This window comes from Martes martes (assembly GCF_963455335.1).
Source record: "Martes martes genome assembly, chromosome: 14".
Classification (NCBI taxonomy): Eukaryota; Metazoa; Chordata; class Mammalia; order Carnivora; family Mustelidae; genus Martes; species Martes martes.
Window position 1 is genome coordinate 24,381,467 of NC_137902.1, and position 18,835 is coordinate 24,400,301.

The 18,835-nt window shown below is 43.0% G+C and overlaps 1 protein-coding gene across 1 annotated transcript in view; it reads right to left on the bottom strand.

Moving 5' to 3' along the window:
- The window catches only part of CFAP58 (cilia and flagella associated protein 58), a gene marked incomplete at its 3' end in the record, with an annotated part of 110,578 nt that overhangs the window by 27,022 nt on the left and 64,721 nt on the right, over positions 1–18,835 (bottom strand). Inside the window, exon 18 of the mRNA XM_080823202.1 lies at positions 16,933–17,037. Coding sequence (XP_080679328.1) covers positions 16,933–17,037 — 105 coding nt within the window. The remainder of the gene's footprint in view (positions 1–16,932; positions 17,038–18,835) is intronic.

An 18,835-nucleotide genomic window follows, 5' to 3' on the forward strand; every position in this document is an offset into this window, starting at 1 on the left:
GCTTGTCTCTGGGAGCAAGCTGAACGTCTGTCCTTGGTCTCTAAGACCACATAATTGGTCCCCACCTAACATAGTCAAAGGTACTCTGACACCAAATAGCTAGCTGTACGTCCCTGCTCCTCCACCCCACGTCCACACCCCAAACATAGTCAACCCATCTCAGAACTATGACTCTTCATTTTCCCTCCACCCAAAATGCCCCTTTCACTTATTCCAAATATGCCTCGTTCAAGAAAACTTTCCTACACCAGGGCCATCACCGTCATGTGCAGTTAGCTCTTACTGCCCTGTGTGACTAGCTCTCTCCGAGAGAGTTTGAATGAGTTCTCTCATTCGGTCCTCACTACAACCCTACGAACCTGGTGTGATTACTCTGACCATTCTACCGCTGGGCCTTGAGAGAGTAAGTTGCTTGCTCAGGGTCACAAAGCTGGACATCGGCAAAACCAGGACTCAAAACTAGGTCTGAGCTCTCCATTGCTACCCTATTCCTCTTCAACACATATTTTTAGGTAATGGTTGGATAAGTAATTTTAACACGTCAAAGTCCGGCCCAATCACATCTTCTCTGTCCGTGAGGAAGCCAGTTCTTATTCATCTCCCCTACTGTTACCCCTTTGGCACTTACAGCTGTTTTAAACAACAAACACCATATCACATTCTCTCCTAGACAGTGTCTCTTCTGCATAATTGGACACTGACTATTGTCAGTATCCAGTATAACATAATGATGCATAATTGGGCATTGTTCACTAAGGGGAACCGTAAAGTGATAGTCTGGATTTTTTAGACACTGCTCATAGAGACCAGTCTCATTTTTCCCCCAGATATACCTAAAAACCTTCTGAACCAGAATATAAATTTCTTGAAGGTAAGGACCATGTCTTATATTCCTTTGTGTCTCACAGACTTCGTCAGACATTAGAAACACCCCCAAAATACCTTTTGGTTCATAATTGGTATTCCAAAAAGGCTCTCTTAATTGTGGGGATGGTAGATCCCTGGATGTATGCAGGACAAAGAGCATTTAAGAGGGAATGATTTTCTATTCCCATCTCAGAACAGAGAGCACACTCAGTGCCTATCCACACTGGGAAAAATAGTTCCAATTGTCAGAAGCCAAAAGCAAACTTAGTTTGATGGCATCAATATAATGCTTAATATGCTACATATTTGGCATCTGTTCCAGAGAAGACTATGTGTCAGGAACTCAGAAAAGGTCTCCTGGGCATATAGGCAGCTCTCGGTCTGTCTCCTACACATTAAATACACTCAGGCTAGGGAATATACATTTTTAAATGCATGAAACATGAGCCAGACTTGACACCCATCTATCAGAGCTGCTTAAGGATAATAAAATCAGTGCTGTCATTATAAGGAGAGGAAACTTGATGACCCACTGGAGATTTCTTCCAATCTAAACGATTCTATAAATTCCCCTAAAATCATAAAAAAGCAGATTAAGGATTCATGTAGGTGTTTGGACTATAAATACAAATTAATTTCTGCTCCAGCTGCAATTTTTCTCATCCTTGTAAGAAACACCTCTATCTCTGAGGTATTTCTGGGTGTAACACCAACGGAGTAGCTAAAGATAGACAGGACTCCCCCCAGGTGGGCGCCTGTTTTCTTCTAATTTCACAAATAAATCTGCATCTTGAAATCAACTGAATTGAATCTTGCTGCTGTCCAAAAACATTTATCACTGAAAATCCGTTTTGTTTGGGGAGTAAGATATAATTATATACAGATTCAATAAGAATCTAAATGTTCCACTGAGAAATTCTTTATTGAAAATGTTTTGTTTGGACTCTAAGTAATCTATTTATTTCCATTTTCAGTTACTAGTCATATTATTGCATTTGTTTTTTACTAAAAATAATTTCCTGCTTAAACACTCCTCTAATGAAAAGACTTGAATACTTTCTGATATCAGAAACTCCTTATTCTCCTTCTCAATTGGTTTTATGAAACTGCCAACTGACCCTTATAAAAGAGAAAATTAATTCTTTTTTAAAATCCCATCACCTATTAGAGCTCAATAATAGAAATCAAAAGAAAATGGTAAATAACATTCTTTAGAGATTAATTTATCAACTAATACATTTTTAGCTCACATATTTGCTCTGATTCAATATGAAGTCAGACACCAAAATAGAAATGAACAAATTGATTGTGGATCATTTTTCCAAACGCATGGGGATAAATGCATATCCCTAAGGAAATATGCTCAGTTATGACATCACAGCTGTTCCTCCTATAAAAAGAACTATGTCCTGCAGCAAACTATAATTTCCCAAATAATGGGAATAAAAGATTAAAGAAGAAAAGCGTGTCAGCAATAAAATCCAAGGATAGCAACCAGATGCCAGGCACATTAAAATACCATATCTGACAAAGGATTGGAAAAAAGAAATCTTGAACCACTTGAATGCTTAAACGCAACATATTTCCACTCAAACTCACCAAAGATAAGAAATTGGGGGATATTGCTGCAATAACGGCTGCACGTATCCATGATCTTAGACAGTCGTCTCCCACATTTACCTTGGCCATGTGACTTGCTTTGGCCAATGGGGCATGAGCAAGTTGACAGAAATGAAGGCTCAAAGCCCCTGTGGGGGCTTGTCCTTTCTTGCTGCCCTTAGATAACCTGATACTGTCATCATGAGAATAAACCTGGGCTAGCATAGTGGAGACGTGGTCCCATTGCTGCCATCATCCCAGCCAGCTGCCAGCACGAACCTCTTACCATGTGAATGACGTCATTTAGATCAACCAGCTCCCAAAATCCTGCTGCCTGAGTGGATCCAACATGGCAACATGAGTGGGTCCAGGGAAGCCCAACAGAAGAACTGGCTAAGTGAGCCCAGTCCAAATGGTCAACTGATAGAATCATGGCCTAATAAATGAGTAGTGTGTTAAGTTGCTAAGTTTTAGACGTTTGTTGTACAGCAAGAGCTAACTGATCCCGAGGTACCACAGAACCCATTCCATGAGCACACCAATTTATGGCCTGCTTACCATAGAGGAGAAGTGAAAGGCTGCCCTAAGGACAGATGGCTCTAGCAATTATTCCTGAAAGTGAGGTCACATGTGAAATGCTGAGTTGTTATACTAAGCCACTTATATAAGCCACTGCTGGGGAGATCCTTCCAAAATCTACATCCAAAATGTGATGCCATGACACTGGCAGCTGACATTTATTCAGTGTAAGCCTTGGCCTATGGGCTTGGTCAAGACCATCTCATTTAACCTATAAAAAACCTCATGTGAAAGGGATTATTACCATCTGTATTTTACAAATCAGACACTGAAGCTTAAGAAAGTTAAGCAACTTGCTCAGGGCTGCATGGTATTAGGAAGCAGCTTGAACTCACAAACCTGATTTGCTCAAGAGTCCGAGCTCCTAATCAGTAGGCTTTTCTACATATCTCCCTAACTGCATCCCCCATGAAAGGCCTCTCCAGTCCACTGGGCTGAGAAACTGTCTGCACCAAGAGACTTATTCTCTTCTTCTTGAATCCCAGAGGACCAGACAGAAGGACTCAATGATGCCGACCCACCTAGGCAAAAATATAGAGGAATTGGAATGGGCGGTGGACACAGTGGGTCTTGCCCTGGCCCGCAGACCTTGACATAGAGACTGGGAGAGCAAGGGAGCTTCATTCGGCACAAGGGCAGGGCCTCTACCACACCGTGGCCTGGCCTGCCAGCAATATATGGCCCAGACCTCTTGTGATTATGTGCCAATCAGATTAGCAATGCCTTCCTTCCTGGTCTTGAGGGGTATGCGGGGGAGAAAAAAGTCATGGAAGGGCTGGAAAAACAGGTGAGCGGTTGGGCTGAAGTTCCTTGTCTCCTGCAGGTGGAGAAAGTGTTCCCTTGAAGAGAGGGGAGAGGTTTGATGTCTGCCGCACATTAAGTATCTGTCTGTCCTTCGTTAATGAAACCTCTGGAATCAGGCCTGCTATTTCTTGGATTCCTGACAATTTAAACCGCCTCAGTCCTCTTAATACTGAGAAGAAAACAAGAGCAAGGAGAAGGGAGTCCATCAACACAGCCCCTCTTGAAAACCACTTGTTTCAAAGCAAGTAACATGAACAAAACCCTTCCTAAAGCAAATCAAAGCTCTAGTGCACGCGTGAGCTGAGTATCTCCTTGGGTTGGCTGAAATCACAAGTGTTTAAAGGACTCGCGGCTAAAGGTATAAACTGGTTTTTAACCTCTGTCTGCCTAATGGAGCCTACCAGAGCTCATCTCTTTTTAAGAAACTCTTAATGCTTGCAGGACTCTAACGCCCCGAGAAGTTATTCCTGGCACATTGATAGAGAACTAGTGAGAGGGAATACAAAGCAGATGATAACTGAATCCCTAAGTAGACCTAGGCAAGTGTGAAGGGACACAGGTTAGAACCATATTCACCATATTCACCTTACATGAAGCGGAACACAATTTCAAGAAAAGCCCCAAACATGGGCCTAAGAAAAGCCTGATCCCACCGAAGTGACCAGCAGGTCCTGCACAATTGCCCCTTTTTGAGGCTGGCAGACATTTTCTGAGGCCCAGAGACCTCTCTGGCCTTTAACTCCTCCATCTGTTAAATGGGGCTGTTGCGAAGATGAAGAGATTAAGTCGGAGCGCCTTCATTTTAGATGTCTCAGATGTGTATAACTCCCCCGCACCCCCCAGCTTAGCTCTTTTTTTTAAATAAAGATTTTATTTATTTATCTGACAGAGAGAGAGGGAACACAAGCAGGGGGAATGGGAGAGGGAGAAGCAGGCTTCCCGCTGAGCTGGGAGCCCGATGTGGGGCTCGATCCCAGGACCCTGGGATCAGGACCTGAGCTGAAAGCAGACGCTTAATGACTGAGCCACCCAGGCACCCCCCCAGCTTAGCTCTTGGAAACACCAGCATAGTCTTATTAATTTCTTCTGCTGCTAAGTTTTAACATGAAAAAGAAAAAGACTACTAGAAAATTCTAATGTAGTGTTTGCTCTGGTCCAGGGACTACTCTAAATATTTTACATGTATTAATATAATCCCTCCAGCAACCCCATGAGATAGCTACGATTATCCCTCCTTGATGAATGAGGAAACCGAGTTACCACCGACAGGTTAAGTAACCCAGCCAGGAGTTCAGAACTCATGGCGGAGTCAAGATTCAAACTGTAGTCCTCCAGCAATAGGATCCCCGCTCTCAATAAATGGGAAATTCTTAGGAACATTCACCAAGCACTTCATAAAGGGAAGGAATGTACAAAAAAATAAAAGAGAATGCCATTTCAAAAATTATGTAACACTTTCCATCTCCAAAAGAGAGAAAGAAGAATGCGGAGGGTGGACAATGGAGTCCCCAAAATTAAAAAGTAAAATTGGCCTTATGCTACCCAGTCATTGCACTCGCTACATTACAAACCAATGAAACACTGATGTTTGGGAACAAACACATTCTCTGGTCCCCCAGATCAGCATTTGGGAACTACTGAGATATGAAGCACAGAAAGCACTTCGACGATGTGCCCAGCAGACATTCGTGGTCGCCGTAGTGCTAGACAGTCATACACGAGCCACACAGGAACCCACTTCTTCCAGTGTTCACACTGACGCCCTTACACACACCAGATGTAGACAGGCATACAGCACCCCACAAGCAGCCAACAGGGATGTACACACATCTCAGTTTATGGCTGGCATTGGCACTCTGTTTTCTGCACAGCCCGTCTCCCACTGCTCCTCCCAACCTCCCTTACACATGAGGAGCAGGTGCAGGACACCAGGCATCCCCCAGGAAGTCCCAGGACGAGGGGATGGCAGAGCAGCAGCCCGCAAGGAGCAGGCTGGGGAAGAAGTCTCCTCAACCAACACTTTCACTATTCTCTGGTGGGGACAGCAAGACTTGGTGGAAGGTGTCTCCTCCTCTCCTCTCCTCTCACTCTCCTTCCACTCGATTTTGAAATAGACCAAAACCCTGCGGGTGGGCATCCAGCCAGCAGACTTCGCTGTGCCTTTCTGTCCCTCGGCCTGGCTGGGGAGGGAGCATCTCTGACATCATCAGCTCGGGTTTGCAGAAGATAAGCGCTTCGTTATCTGTCCACGGAGCAGGCGAGAATTATGTCTGGTGCAGGCTACCCCAGCAGCGACTGCGCCGTGATAGTAAAATTCTGCCTTCCAGATCTTAAAGTGGTTCTTTCATAATTGAACAATTCCTTTTGGAATTGGGGAAAAGGGATGTAGTCATAGAAATGAAATGCTCAGGGGCTTTCCTGGGAGGCCCCGAAGAACTGTGGTGAGTGGTTCTGGTGACCAAGGTTTAGAAGTGCAGTTGATGAGTCTTTTCTGTAAAAGGCCAGGGAGTAACTTTCATGGGCTCTGTGGGCCACATTCGGGGGCTCTGCTGCTCGAGCACAAACAGAAATTGATGAGTGCGGCATGCGCCCATAATGGGTTTGTGGACACAGAAATGTGAGGTGCCTTTCCCTTCATTTTTACATGTCATGGGATGGGATCATTCTTTCAATATTTTTTTCCAACTGCTTAGATGTATAAATATCATTCTCGGTGTGGGCCTTGTTGGGTCATCGCTCACCAAACCCTGGTTTATAATGGCAGCTCTGGCAATTCTTAGCCACAAACTCTTGGGCAAGTTCTCTTGTGGAGCTTCAGTTCCCCCCGCCCCCTGTAAAACAGAAACAGTAAGAGCACCAGCTCATCTGGGCTTCCTGTGGTCACAGTGAAAGCAAAATGCTTTAGCACAGGGCAGCCGGGCACGTACTCAGCGTGCTATAAACGTGAGCTGCGACTGCCATTCCCCTCCACTCTTCGAAACTCCCTGCAGCTTCTGCCAAATCCATTCAGGCTACCATCAAACAGGATCAAGGTTTTTCACGTTTCTAGCAACAAAGAAACATTCTAGACTTTTCGTACTAACAACACTAGCCATCGAGAGTTTATGGGACCTTAAAACACGCCTCAAGCCTTTCAGGTTTCAGAGAGGATCTGAAGTATTGAAAGGGTAGGCAAAAAGCAAGACCACGGACCTAACAACCAGGAGTCATAAGGCTCCTTCCCGAACCATAGCTCTTGCAAAGAACCAGTATCCTGCATTCCTGGGGATCTTTTTTAATTCCAGATTCAGATTCATGAGGCCTGGTGAGGTCCTGAGAGTCTGCATTTCTAAAAAGCTCTTAGATGATGCAATACCATTGGTCCTAGGACCAGGCTTGGAGTAGTCAGGCTCTACATGCAGTGAGAAATGTGAATTTTGCCCGTTAATGACCAAAGTGGTCTACGTGGGATGAATCAATGGCCATGGTTTTCCACGATAAAGAGCCTTTGGAGCCAGACTGCTGAAGTCAGACTCATAAGTCCACCAGGTGCCAGGTGTGTGGCCTTGGGGGCAAGTCTCTCAACCTTCCTTCCTGTGCCTCACATTTCCTGCTGCTAAAGGGGCAAGGTCACAGCTCTCATCTCATAGGGGTATGAGGATGATTAAATGAAATAATCCATATATAAAACATTTAAAAGAATGCCTAACACACTGTAAATGTCCTATAAGTGTAAGATAATCAGAAGATCAGGAAAAATAAAGATCCTTACCAAAGAATGATCTTAAAATGTACTGTAGGTGGCTTATTCCCCTGTACAGCTAGGGACTTGTGTTGATCCATTCAAACCTTCCTGCCGTTCAGTCCATTTTACAGTTAAGTAAACCAGACTTGCATCCAGTCAGTCATAAAATTAACTTGGGAAGAAAGTTCACCTTGAAAGGGCAGGACCCAGATGCCCACAAAGCAGCAGCAATTTCCAGTTCGGCTCCTTATTTATTTATCTGAGGGGCAGGCCCATGCCCCAGACTGCTAGGCAGAGGAAACAGTGGAGAACGCAGATGACAATTCCCTAAGCCACACATACCTGAACTTTACCAAAGTACCTTTCTCACTTGGGTCATTTCAGTGTGTCATTTTGGTAGGGGGTGTGCTCCCATGCATCACAACCCCTTGAAGTAATTAACTCTTCCAGTCTACGTATCAAGGGCAAGGCTTCTGTGTTCTCATCTGTACAATGAGTGTCCTGCGTAAGATAACCCAATGTTCATGGTGCGGGGGACGACTTTATTTCCTTTCCCCCAAACTGTACCTCCTCCTCAGGTGAATCACGCATTATGTCGCCCTCCTATCTGGCCAGCTGTCGTTCACTGTGTGCTCAACCACAACCCCGAAGGTCTGTGTTAGGGAAAAGCACAGAGCCCAGCACACAGGAATCATGCAGTAAAGGATGACTGTGATTAGAGCAAAACTGGGGTGCCATCTTTTAAATGAACCACAGTAGGACCATGTTGTCTGGTTACTGGATGTCAACTGAAATGCCAGGAGTTTTGTGGAATGGGGGAAGGCCAAGCAGGAACTTGGCTGGGGAAATGGCCACTACCTTTCCTGAAGTTGGATTGGCAATTTACCACTTAGTGAGAGGCTAAGTGAGTAAGGGACTGGGAGGAAGAGGGTCTACTGGTTGCTGGTCTTCAGGACCTGTCGGGAAACCTCATCTCCTACAGCAGCCCCGAGTCTCATCCTCTCAGTCCATCTCAAAATTTCAGCTATGGATGAAGGGCCCGGCACACCAGCACGGCCTTCATTTCCTGGAGAATTCTGGCAGCTTCCGCTCAAGTGCAGATGGAGTCAGCTCTCCTGCCTCAGGCCAGGGCTTCCTCAGACGTGGGCATGGATACAACTAAAGCATCTCAATCTGCTTTCAGAAGGAGCCCAGTGCCCCCGGGGATGACTTTCAACCTGTGGGGAATGGGAGTCGATGAACAATGTCTCAGTCTCCCCTCCTTTGACAAGACAACTCTGCAGTAGTTTCAGGGCGGATCCTCAGAGAACTTCCAGTAGCACTGGAACTCAGGTGTCCACAGGGTGACCAGCTGTCCCCTCCTTCTACTGGCTTTTCCTCCTTTCCAGTCTCACTCTCCTGCTCCCTCATTCCAGCCTCCTGAGAACACCACCCAAACCACTGGAATCCACGCCATGTTTCATTCTCTGATTTGGGGAATCCACACTGGGACTACTGACCACACTGGAGTATTTTTCAGAGTCCTATAATATCCTGGACAGAATCACAGCCTTTGTTATACTGCACTGTGGTTGCAGAGCCCCAAGGTCTTCCAAGGCCAAGATCAAATGGAACCCTGGAAACCCTGGTGCCCTGGCACATAGACGGCACTCAGTAACTATTAGTTGAGAAGACACCAGCAATACACCTGCTGCCTGTGCATCAGAGGTTCAAGAGGCAACCCCTGTTCTTTCTAACAATTCAGGGAATTCCTTTTCTATTTTAGAAAAGCTTATAAAATGCAATTAAGACAGAGACATCAGCAGCAGGGGAAAGGACATCTTAAGAAAGTCCATCTCTGGGATTCCGGGTGGCTCAGTCGGTTAAGCATCTGCCTTTAGCTCAGGTCATGATCCCAGGGTCCTGGGATCGAGCCCTGCATCAGGCTCCCTTCTCAGTGGGGAGTCTGCTTCTCCCTCTCCCTCTGCCCCTGCCTGCCACCCCACTTGTGTGTGCACTCTCTCTCCCTCTCAAATAAATAAATAAAATCTTTTTAAAAAGAAAAAGAAGGTCCATTTCTATTACATCCAGCCATGGCTGGCCCCACGAAGACACCCCAGGTTTCTTCATCTTTTTGCTTGCCTCCTCGGAAAGAACCCAGCTCCAGTCACCTCTGATTGTCCCTCACCATAAACCACCTGCAGCCTCTCCTTCTCCTCCCTACTCATCTCTTCTTTCTCTTTTGATTTTTATAAGCTCTGTACTTCCATCAAGGAATCACAACAAAGGACTAGATCAAAGAAATTGAAACAAATAAAGCTGATTGTGCTGCTGCTGTTCCTTTAAATCTCTTTTTCCCCCAGGCCTTGAAGCTAGAGGTTGTGAACAAGCCTCCTGCGGATCGAGGGTGGTAGATGAGTTTCTGGGAGTCCATACAATGTTCTAAAGTCACTAATTCTCAAAATTCAGTATAGGAAACATAAAAATTCACATTTCAAAATTAAAGATCTGATGACATGAGAGGACAATGAACTAGGGTGGGCTTAGCTGCTTCCTAGAGACGGGACCCACAGACCCCCATGGTCTGCAGTCCCCTGCACTCCCTTTTGCCTCTGACTCGGGAGGTTCCTGTCTATTTCATATTGCCATTTCTGATCATGACACACAGTTTACTGTGGTCTTTCTTTTTACCTGTCTGGTCCTAAGTGTGAGTATATTTGAGCTTGCTACTCCATATTTAAACGCGTGGAAAAAAACAAGTCCCAACTGCTATGTCTGTTTCTTGTGTGTTTAAGTGCCTCTGGCAAAAGGTTAAGGATTCCTACTCTAATGCCATTATGCCTTATACCATTATTTGGAATACCATCCTGATGATGATGATGATGATGACGATGATGTTGTTGTAATTATACTTGGGGAATGAATGGATGGCAGTCTTTCATAGCACATATGCCTGACTAATCCTACAGATGCTGTTTTGATTTTTAAAGAAGTCATTAACACAGAGGGATTCAGAAGAGATGAGGAATAAATGCATTAAAAACAGAAAGAAGAGTACACCAAGAGGCTCATCTCAGGTATGCCTGCATTATCCTTGCCCCCCTGAAGGGTAGCCTGGTAGGCAAAAGAAAAGAAATCCTTCCCATCCACACCTTGGATTCCAATTCTGGCAAGAACGCAGACTTCTTCATCTTACCACTAAAGTTGTAAAGTCAAGCTCAAGAACCATTTCACCTTAACCCTGAGCAAGGGGAGAACTTTGACTACACCCCATGAATCAGCATGCCTTGGCACACAAAAAGGACACTGACAGTTTGCATCAAGTTTATAGATCCATAAACCCACAGTAAATACCAGACTCCTACAAAGTCAGAAGTTAGTAACAAAAATGCAAAGGCAACGGGAAGAATAATTCCCATAACCTCTCAGAGCTCAAAGACAGAACTTAAATAGCTATGAGACCTACCACTTACTGAATGACCACCATTCTTCCAACATCTAATCAGACACCAAACAAGTATCTGTCTGTGGGCAAGAAACTAGGAATGAAATGATCATCAAGACAGACACAGGCACCGCTTTTGTGAAGCTTATGGTCTACCAGGAGTCATTAAACACATAATTACAATTGTTTTGTTAATTATAAGTGTAAGGAGGGCATGAAAGAGAAGTCAAGATATGGGAACATGTACCAGGAGACCAAACCTAGGAACAGGGACACTTCCCCCCAAAGAAATAGCATTTAAGGGGCACCTGGGTGGCTCAGTGGGTTAAAGTCTCTGCCTTCGGCTCAGGTCACGATCTCAGGGTCCTGGGATCGAGCCCCACATCGGGCTCTCTGCTCGGCGGGGAGCCTGCTTCCCCCCCCAACCCCGCCGTCTGCCTCTCTGACTACTTGTGATCTGTCTCTCTCTCTGTCAAATAAATAAATAAAATCTTAAAAAAAAAAAAGAAAATAGCATTTAAGCTAAGGCCTAAAGGTTGAGTAGGGTTTGCCCAGGCAAAGAGCCTGTCCATCATTACGGAGCATTTCCTACATGTCCTGCTACCATATCAGGCATTGGGGTTAGAGAGATGAATTATCAAGCGTCTTTCCAAAAAGAACTCATAGTCTACTGGGAGTAAATAGGCTTCTATCTTATCTGCTGCTGGGAAATGACAGGGTCTCTCCATCACCATGTAACAAATTAAATAGTCATTTCAAAAATGTTCTGATGCTCAGAAAAATTCAAACAAAAATCTTCCTAATTCCAAAAGGTTCTAAGGACAGAGAATTTCTCAAATACTTTTTAAAAAATATAGATGACACTGAGAAACTGTCAAAGCCCGTGGTGCACCTGGGGCTTCCCCGAGATAACGAGGCATGTTGTGTGGGGATATGTAAGCCCCAGAAGGAAATACACAGCTGGCACAGGGCAACCCAACCATCCCAAAGAAAGGTTAAATGAAGGACTGAATAAAGAGGAATGAGGCTGGATGTTAAATCTTGAAGAACTATAAGACATTGTACATTGTATTGTTTTGTGGTTAATAACATTAACGATATTAATCATGTTAATGAGAACATTGTTAAGGATAACCAAGCACACTGGCAAATTTCTATGTAGACTTAACACATTCAGTTCTGTGGGTAAGTACAATCACTGTCCCCATTTTATGGATGAGAAAACTGGGGATTAGACAAGTTGAGAAATATCTGGGGGTTGAGTGGGACAAGTGGCTGGACTCACTGAACAAGGTCCTTGGGCTTTAACAGCCATAAAAGGGTAAACAATGAGGTGCTAGGCCTGTGTGAAGTGGGTAACTGGTACTGAGACTCCTCCACATAAACTTAGGACTCAACAGGGTTACACCCTCAGTGAAAAGAGATGATAGATAGAAGTCCAATCACTGGGACAGGAAGACCCCAAAGAAATCTAACAACATCTCCTGGGCTTTGAGTGAGGAAAAACACTTGGGCTGCCTGGAGAATTTATATTCATGACTCTTCCATCACAAGAGTTTGGGGTTCTAGGGTACATGAACCAAGTTGTCCAAGAAACACCAAGGTCAGAATTCAATACAAAAAATTATCCTAAGCAAGTGGTATCTCCTTGGGCACCTGGTTGAAACAAATGAACCTGAACCATTCCAGAGTCCTAGAAATAAAGCCTTTCTGGAAATTAGTCCACAATCCAAAATTACAACACAAAAGAAAAAAGATCCAGGGTGACTCGAAGTCAGCAGTCACAGTACATGATAGGAAAGACTGCCAAGGCCTTTAGCCAATAGAATGAAGACTATAAAATAAATGTTTAAAATAATTGAAGACATAAGGGAAGGAAAAAAAATTTAAAAAGACACTAGCAACAAGACCAGTCATATGGGGAAAAAAAAACCTATATAAAATAAAAATAAAATCATTGAAAAGGAAATCTTGTTCTATTGGCTATTAGCAGATAAGCACACATTGAGAGACTTAGTGAGTAAGAAGACAAAGCTACAGAAATGTAAGAATTAAAGAGAAGAAAATATCAAAGAGGCCAGTAGATAAAGAAGAATGAATGAGAAAATCCAACCTATATCTGGTAAGAGTTCCAGAAGGAGTGAATAAAGAAGGTAAAAGAGAGACTATTTTTTTAAAAGATTTATTTACTTATTTGAGAGAGAGAGAGCATGCGTGCACACAGTCAGGGGGTAGGGGGAGAGGACAGAGAAACTCAAGGAGACTCCAGGTTACGTGGGTCTTGATCTCACAACTGTGAGATCATGACCTGAGCCAAAATCAAGAGTGAGACCCTTAACCGACTGCACCACTCGGGTGCCCTGACAAAGGAGACACTATTCAAAGACAAATTCAGATTCAGATTCAGGAAACGGCAAATCCTAAGCACAGTCAGCAAAACTACGTTCAGACCAAATGCATGGTGCTGAAACTCCAGGACACCAAAGACAAAGGGAAGCTCGAGCAACCAAACAGAAGGAAAGGCGGGATGCCTGAAGAGGATCAAGAATCACGAGACTGACAGCAGACTTCTCCGCGGCACCACTAGGTGCTCACACGGGGTCCTGCCCACTTGAGAGTACAAATAGAATTTCATCTTAATCACTTACGAGTGTGGCTAAAATAAAAACATTTTTAGGTAAGCAAACAAGAGTATTAGCCTCTGAAAAATGTATCGCTGAATTAACTAGGAAAGGATACACTTTGAAAAGGAGATGGAACCTAGGTGTAAGGAATTGGGGATATGAAGAAATAGAAAACAAAAGAACCAAGGCCACCTAGCTGGCTAGGTCGGTGGGGCATGTCACTTTTGATCTCAGGGATGTGAACTCAAGCACCACGTTGGACATAGAGCTTACTTTAAAAAAAAACTGAAAAACAAAGAAAACAAAAGAGCTGGTAAACGTCTTGGTGAATCTGAATAAATATTCATTGACTCTATAAAAATCATGATGCTGACAGGATCATAGTGGTATTTAGAGTTAAAGCATCAGATCCTCATGTTGTTAAGAATAAGCATACGGATCAGCTGTGGATTGGCTTAGACGTGATGTCTACGATGTGTGTTCAACTTTTGAGGAAATCCGTAAGACAGAGTGAGAATTACATTGAGTGGTGGTAGTTCTTCAGAAAATAACTGGATAACCCAGGAAAAGGAGAATAGGGAGTAACAAGAACAGAGTAACCAGTGGAGGGCAAAAAGGGGGAATAAAGAAAACTCGATCCAACAAAAAAGCAGGGACAGACTTTTTTTGAGCATTAAAATAATCAGGGTTAATAATAGAAAATAAGTAAAATTATCAATAAATACAAATAGGCTAGATACACCAATCAAAAGACAAATATATCAGATTGGACTTTTTTTTAAATTACAAGATACTCACCTAAAATATAAAGACATCAAAAGTTTAAAAGTATAGAGAACTTATGCACAAAAATCCCAGATAGAGTTATATTAGTAACAGGTTATCTTGTAAGTAAAAGCATTAAGGATTGAAGAAGGTTCTTCATGTAATATTAAGGGCACAATTCACCAGGAAGAAATAACAATTGCAACTTTTAACTCACCTTATGAACATAATCTAAAATATACTTAAAGGAAAAAAAGTGACAGAACTACGAGAAATAGATAAATCTCCAAACTTTTTTTCAGTGATTATACAGACAAAAAATATTAGGAAAGATATAGATCTGGACAACACAATTAACAAGGTTTATCTAATGAACATCACAGAGACTCCTGAAGTTTGAACATTTAGAGAGTACGTAACAATTTCAAGCACACAGGCACCAATTACAAAAACTGACTACCTTCATTGGTCTCAAAGCAAGTTTTGACAAATTCCAAAGAATCAGCGGAATACAGACCACAGTGCAAAAAAATGAGAGACAGTAACTAAAAGATAACTTAAATGCATATATATTTGGGAATTTAAAGTTGTACTTTTAATTACCATAAGAGGAATAGCAGATATTTTTAAGACTTAATCTCAAAGGAGAAATATTTCTGAAAACAGAAAATATTTAGAACTAAAAGAAAATGAAAATACCATATTTCAAACCCTGTGGGGAAGAACTCAAGAAATCATTTAAAGGACATTTTACAGCTGTAGATGTTTCTCATAGAAAAGTAGATTTAACATTAATGAGCTGAGCTTCAGCCTTAAGAAGGTAGAAAACAAGTAGAATAAATCCAAAGCCTATAGAAGGAAAGAAGTAATAAAATTAGAGCAGTCAATGAAATATAAACTTATAACAAAATCTCCTTCTTTTTAAAAGAAAGCAATGTGATAATAACCATAAAGACAAAGTAATGCACTAATAGAAAGTGTGAACTCTGGAGGTGATGGGTCTGGTTTGAGTCCCCACACTGCCACTTCCCAGTTGCGTGGCCTTAGGATGTGACTTGTGGCTGCATCGGTGGAGTTAAAGCCTAAAGCCCGGACTACCCACCAGACCCCAGTGCCCATGCACAGATTGGTTATCCTCACAACCGGACTTCCAAGTTCTATACTCTGACGGAGAAACTGAGGTTTGGAGAATTTATGTACATCTCCCTAAAGTCATGCAAAAAAGGCACTGGAGCTGGTTCAAGATGGGATCTTTCCAGCTGCAAAGTCTGCCCTCCCAGCCACCATGCTTATCTATAAGAGAAGAGGACTATCCCAAAGGGTGATTCAGCACAGCCCTGCTCTGGAAAGTTACTTCCTATATATACCCAACCTCAGGGACAATGTCTTTGAAGGTAAAACGTTAAAGAAAAGGGGTAAATCATAGAAGTCCCTTGCTTGGGTATAGAAGTTCTTGCTCTCACTAACAGTAACCCAACAGTTAAGATCATGGGCTTTGGAGTTAGAAATAATAAGAACGGTTGCTAATATTTATTAAACACTATGTGCCAAGCATAATACTAAGCTCTTTCCATCTTCACAACCTCCCTTTCTGCAGGTTCTGTTATTGTCCCATAACACAGATTAAGAACCCCAGGAGCCGAGAAGTTAACCTCATGCAGCTATAAATTGGCAGAGGCAGGATTCGAACCCTGTCCACCAAACATTCTTTTTTTTTTTTTTTTTTTTAAATTTGACAGAGAGAGAAGTCACAAGTAGGCAGAGAGTCAGACAGAGGGGCAGGGGGAAGCAGGCTCCCTGCAGAGCAGAGAGCCCGATGCGGGGCTCAATCCCAGGACCCTGAGATCATGACCTGAGCCGAAGGCAGAGGCTTAACCCACTGAGCCACCCAGGTGCCCCCAGAGCTTACATTCTTATCCACGCTTCGCTCCTGGAGCCTAACCTCCTCATCCACTGATTGGGAGTGACAATAGCCACCCCACCCCCCACAGAGTCTGGCATGATGGCAGTAATGGTGGTGACAGCTGACACTTGCAGAGACACGGGCCTAAAATGATGTTACCATTCCTGATTGTTCCAGAATAACTGAATGCATAAAATCCACAAAAAGAAGCCTTTCCTTCCAGTTCATCTCACAAATCTTCAAGGGGACAGATCATCTGTGCTCTCTATGTGAAAGCTTATTTTCAAAATCAAGATCATAGCATTTCCCACCATATAAAGACATAAAGAAAAGTATTTAAAAGAATCTGACAAATAAAACTGTAGAGAAGTGTGGGGGGTGTGGGGGGGTGAAGGCTCATATCACCCAATGCAGTAAGTCTAGCCTTCAACTTCATTTTCCAGAATTCTTGAAATATCAGTGATGGCAGCATAAAAGACCAATTAATCATGTTGTTTGTTCTCTGTGTGTGAGTCACTGTTGCCATCTACAGTTAAAGATGGGGCCATGCAGCACTGCCAAAGAGCTCATTCTAGAAGCACCTAGAGATGGTGATGCTCAGAAAACATGCTTGCTCAGTGAGTCCAGAAAAGAAAGACGCTACCTGCAGGAGAAGCTCTTTCTCAACCACCTCTTCCGTCTTGCTGATGAGACGTTTCTGCAGGGTGTGGATCTTCTGTATCAGCTCAAAGGTACTGGGGTCACTGGCCTGTTCAAAGGGAACAAAATAAAGCAGCTGAGATATCATCAGTTCAAAGCACCAAAGTCTCTATGTAAAATAATTCTTTTCTTATTAAAATGTATCACAAACCTGCAGACCCCCACACAGAGAGAACTAAAACCAAAATAAAAATAAAAGTAAAAGAGCATAACAGATTGTGATGGCCATCAAAAAAAGGCTGAAGTTTGGCTAATGTCTTATCTATTGGCTCTAGTTAGCCAATAAATGGAAAATGAATATGCGTATTCTGCCGGGGGTAACAAGGATAATACTAATAATAACAATCATGATAGCTACTATGCATTATGCCTGATTGCCACCGTCCCAACACCCTGCTAAGTGCTTTTCATACAATATCAAGTTTTAGGCCCACGACAGTCCTAAGAGACAGCACTGGTGTTCCCCTCTTACAGAGAGGGCAACTGAGGCTCTAAGGAATAAGTCGTCCACCCGCACTGGTAAGAGTCAGAGCTGGATTCGGCCCAGATATGCCTGGCTCTCAAGCCTGACGTTCTTCATTACTATGCTCTGAGGCTTTTCCTCCTATGCCCTCTGTTTCCGAATGAATGAGACAGGCTTCCCTAATTTATTCAAACTCAGGATTCTCCTTTGGTAATTGCCAACAAGAAGATTCATTATAGCCTATGATGGGGAAGGTTTCTAGAATGTGGACTTCTGCTAATAATTGGCAGCAAAACACGACCATGGCATTTAGCTCTCAAATGGGGTTATCAATCCGTTAAGCTTTGAGGCACCTTCAATAACTATCTGTGTACAATTCAAACAAATGCTACAGTTATAAATTGATAATCTGTCCTCTCGACTTTGAGCCAAAGTTCTGCTTTCAACTGTACTGACATTTTGAATTAATCTAGCAGCTAAATATTTTCATCTGCTTCCACAATATTTTCTAATTTTTTAAATAGAAATTGACACGGAATTGGAAACTTAAAGATCTGCTTGAAAACACATGGAATAAACTAACACAACAGTAAATGAATTTTAAGTCTTCAGCTCTACTTTCCCAGACACATCCATATTATTGTTGGTTTAGTAAATGACACCACTCTTGGCATTTAAAGAGGAATAAATTAGGGTCAAAACCACGGGGAGAAAACATTCCACTGACTTTGACTTTGCTTAAGAAATACTAAGCAGTGCCAACTGACATCCACACACTGGGACTAGATCTGGCATACATTCATCTGGCAAGAATGGACGTTGTTAAAATGCAGGCCTCATGTTTACATAGCAATTTGTAATGCATTATCCTTAATGCTTTCTTCATTAAAAGGAAAAAGTAGAAATGAAAACCAAAAACTGACTTGGCTGATGGCTCCTTCTTATGTCCTATACTTTCACCCTCCCCCAAACCCTAACTGGTGATGTCGTCAAAGCCCCTCCTGGCACCCACAGGGCTGGCCACAACTCTGAGAGAGGGCCATCTTTTCCTTGAATAAGCAGAGCTTATCGTTAACTGTTATCTGTAGGGCTGGTGGTAACGTCTATCAGGAAGTCCTAAAATAAAATATGAGAGTTGTTATCCATCAGCTACCAGTGAGACATTTGCTGTGTCCCCAGATCCTAAGAGAAAGGGTTTGGCTAACACAATGCTAGTCTTTCAAAAAAAGGACTAGTTGACAAGAGCCTTGTTTCCTGCAGCAAAGAATGCAAAGACAAGCTGAAAGAAGGTATAGCTGCTGGTAGCCAAGGTGGCTGAAGGCAATCAACAATCTGAGACAGGTAGCGTTAGGAGTACTGGTTGACCAAAAACTACCTACCAGGA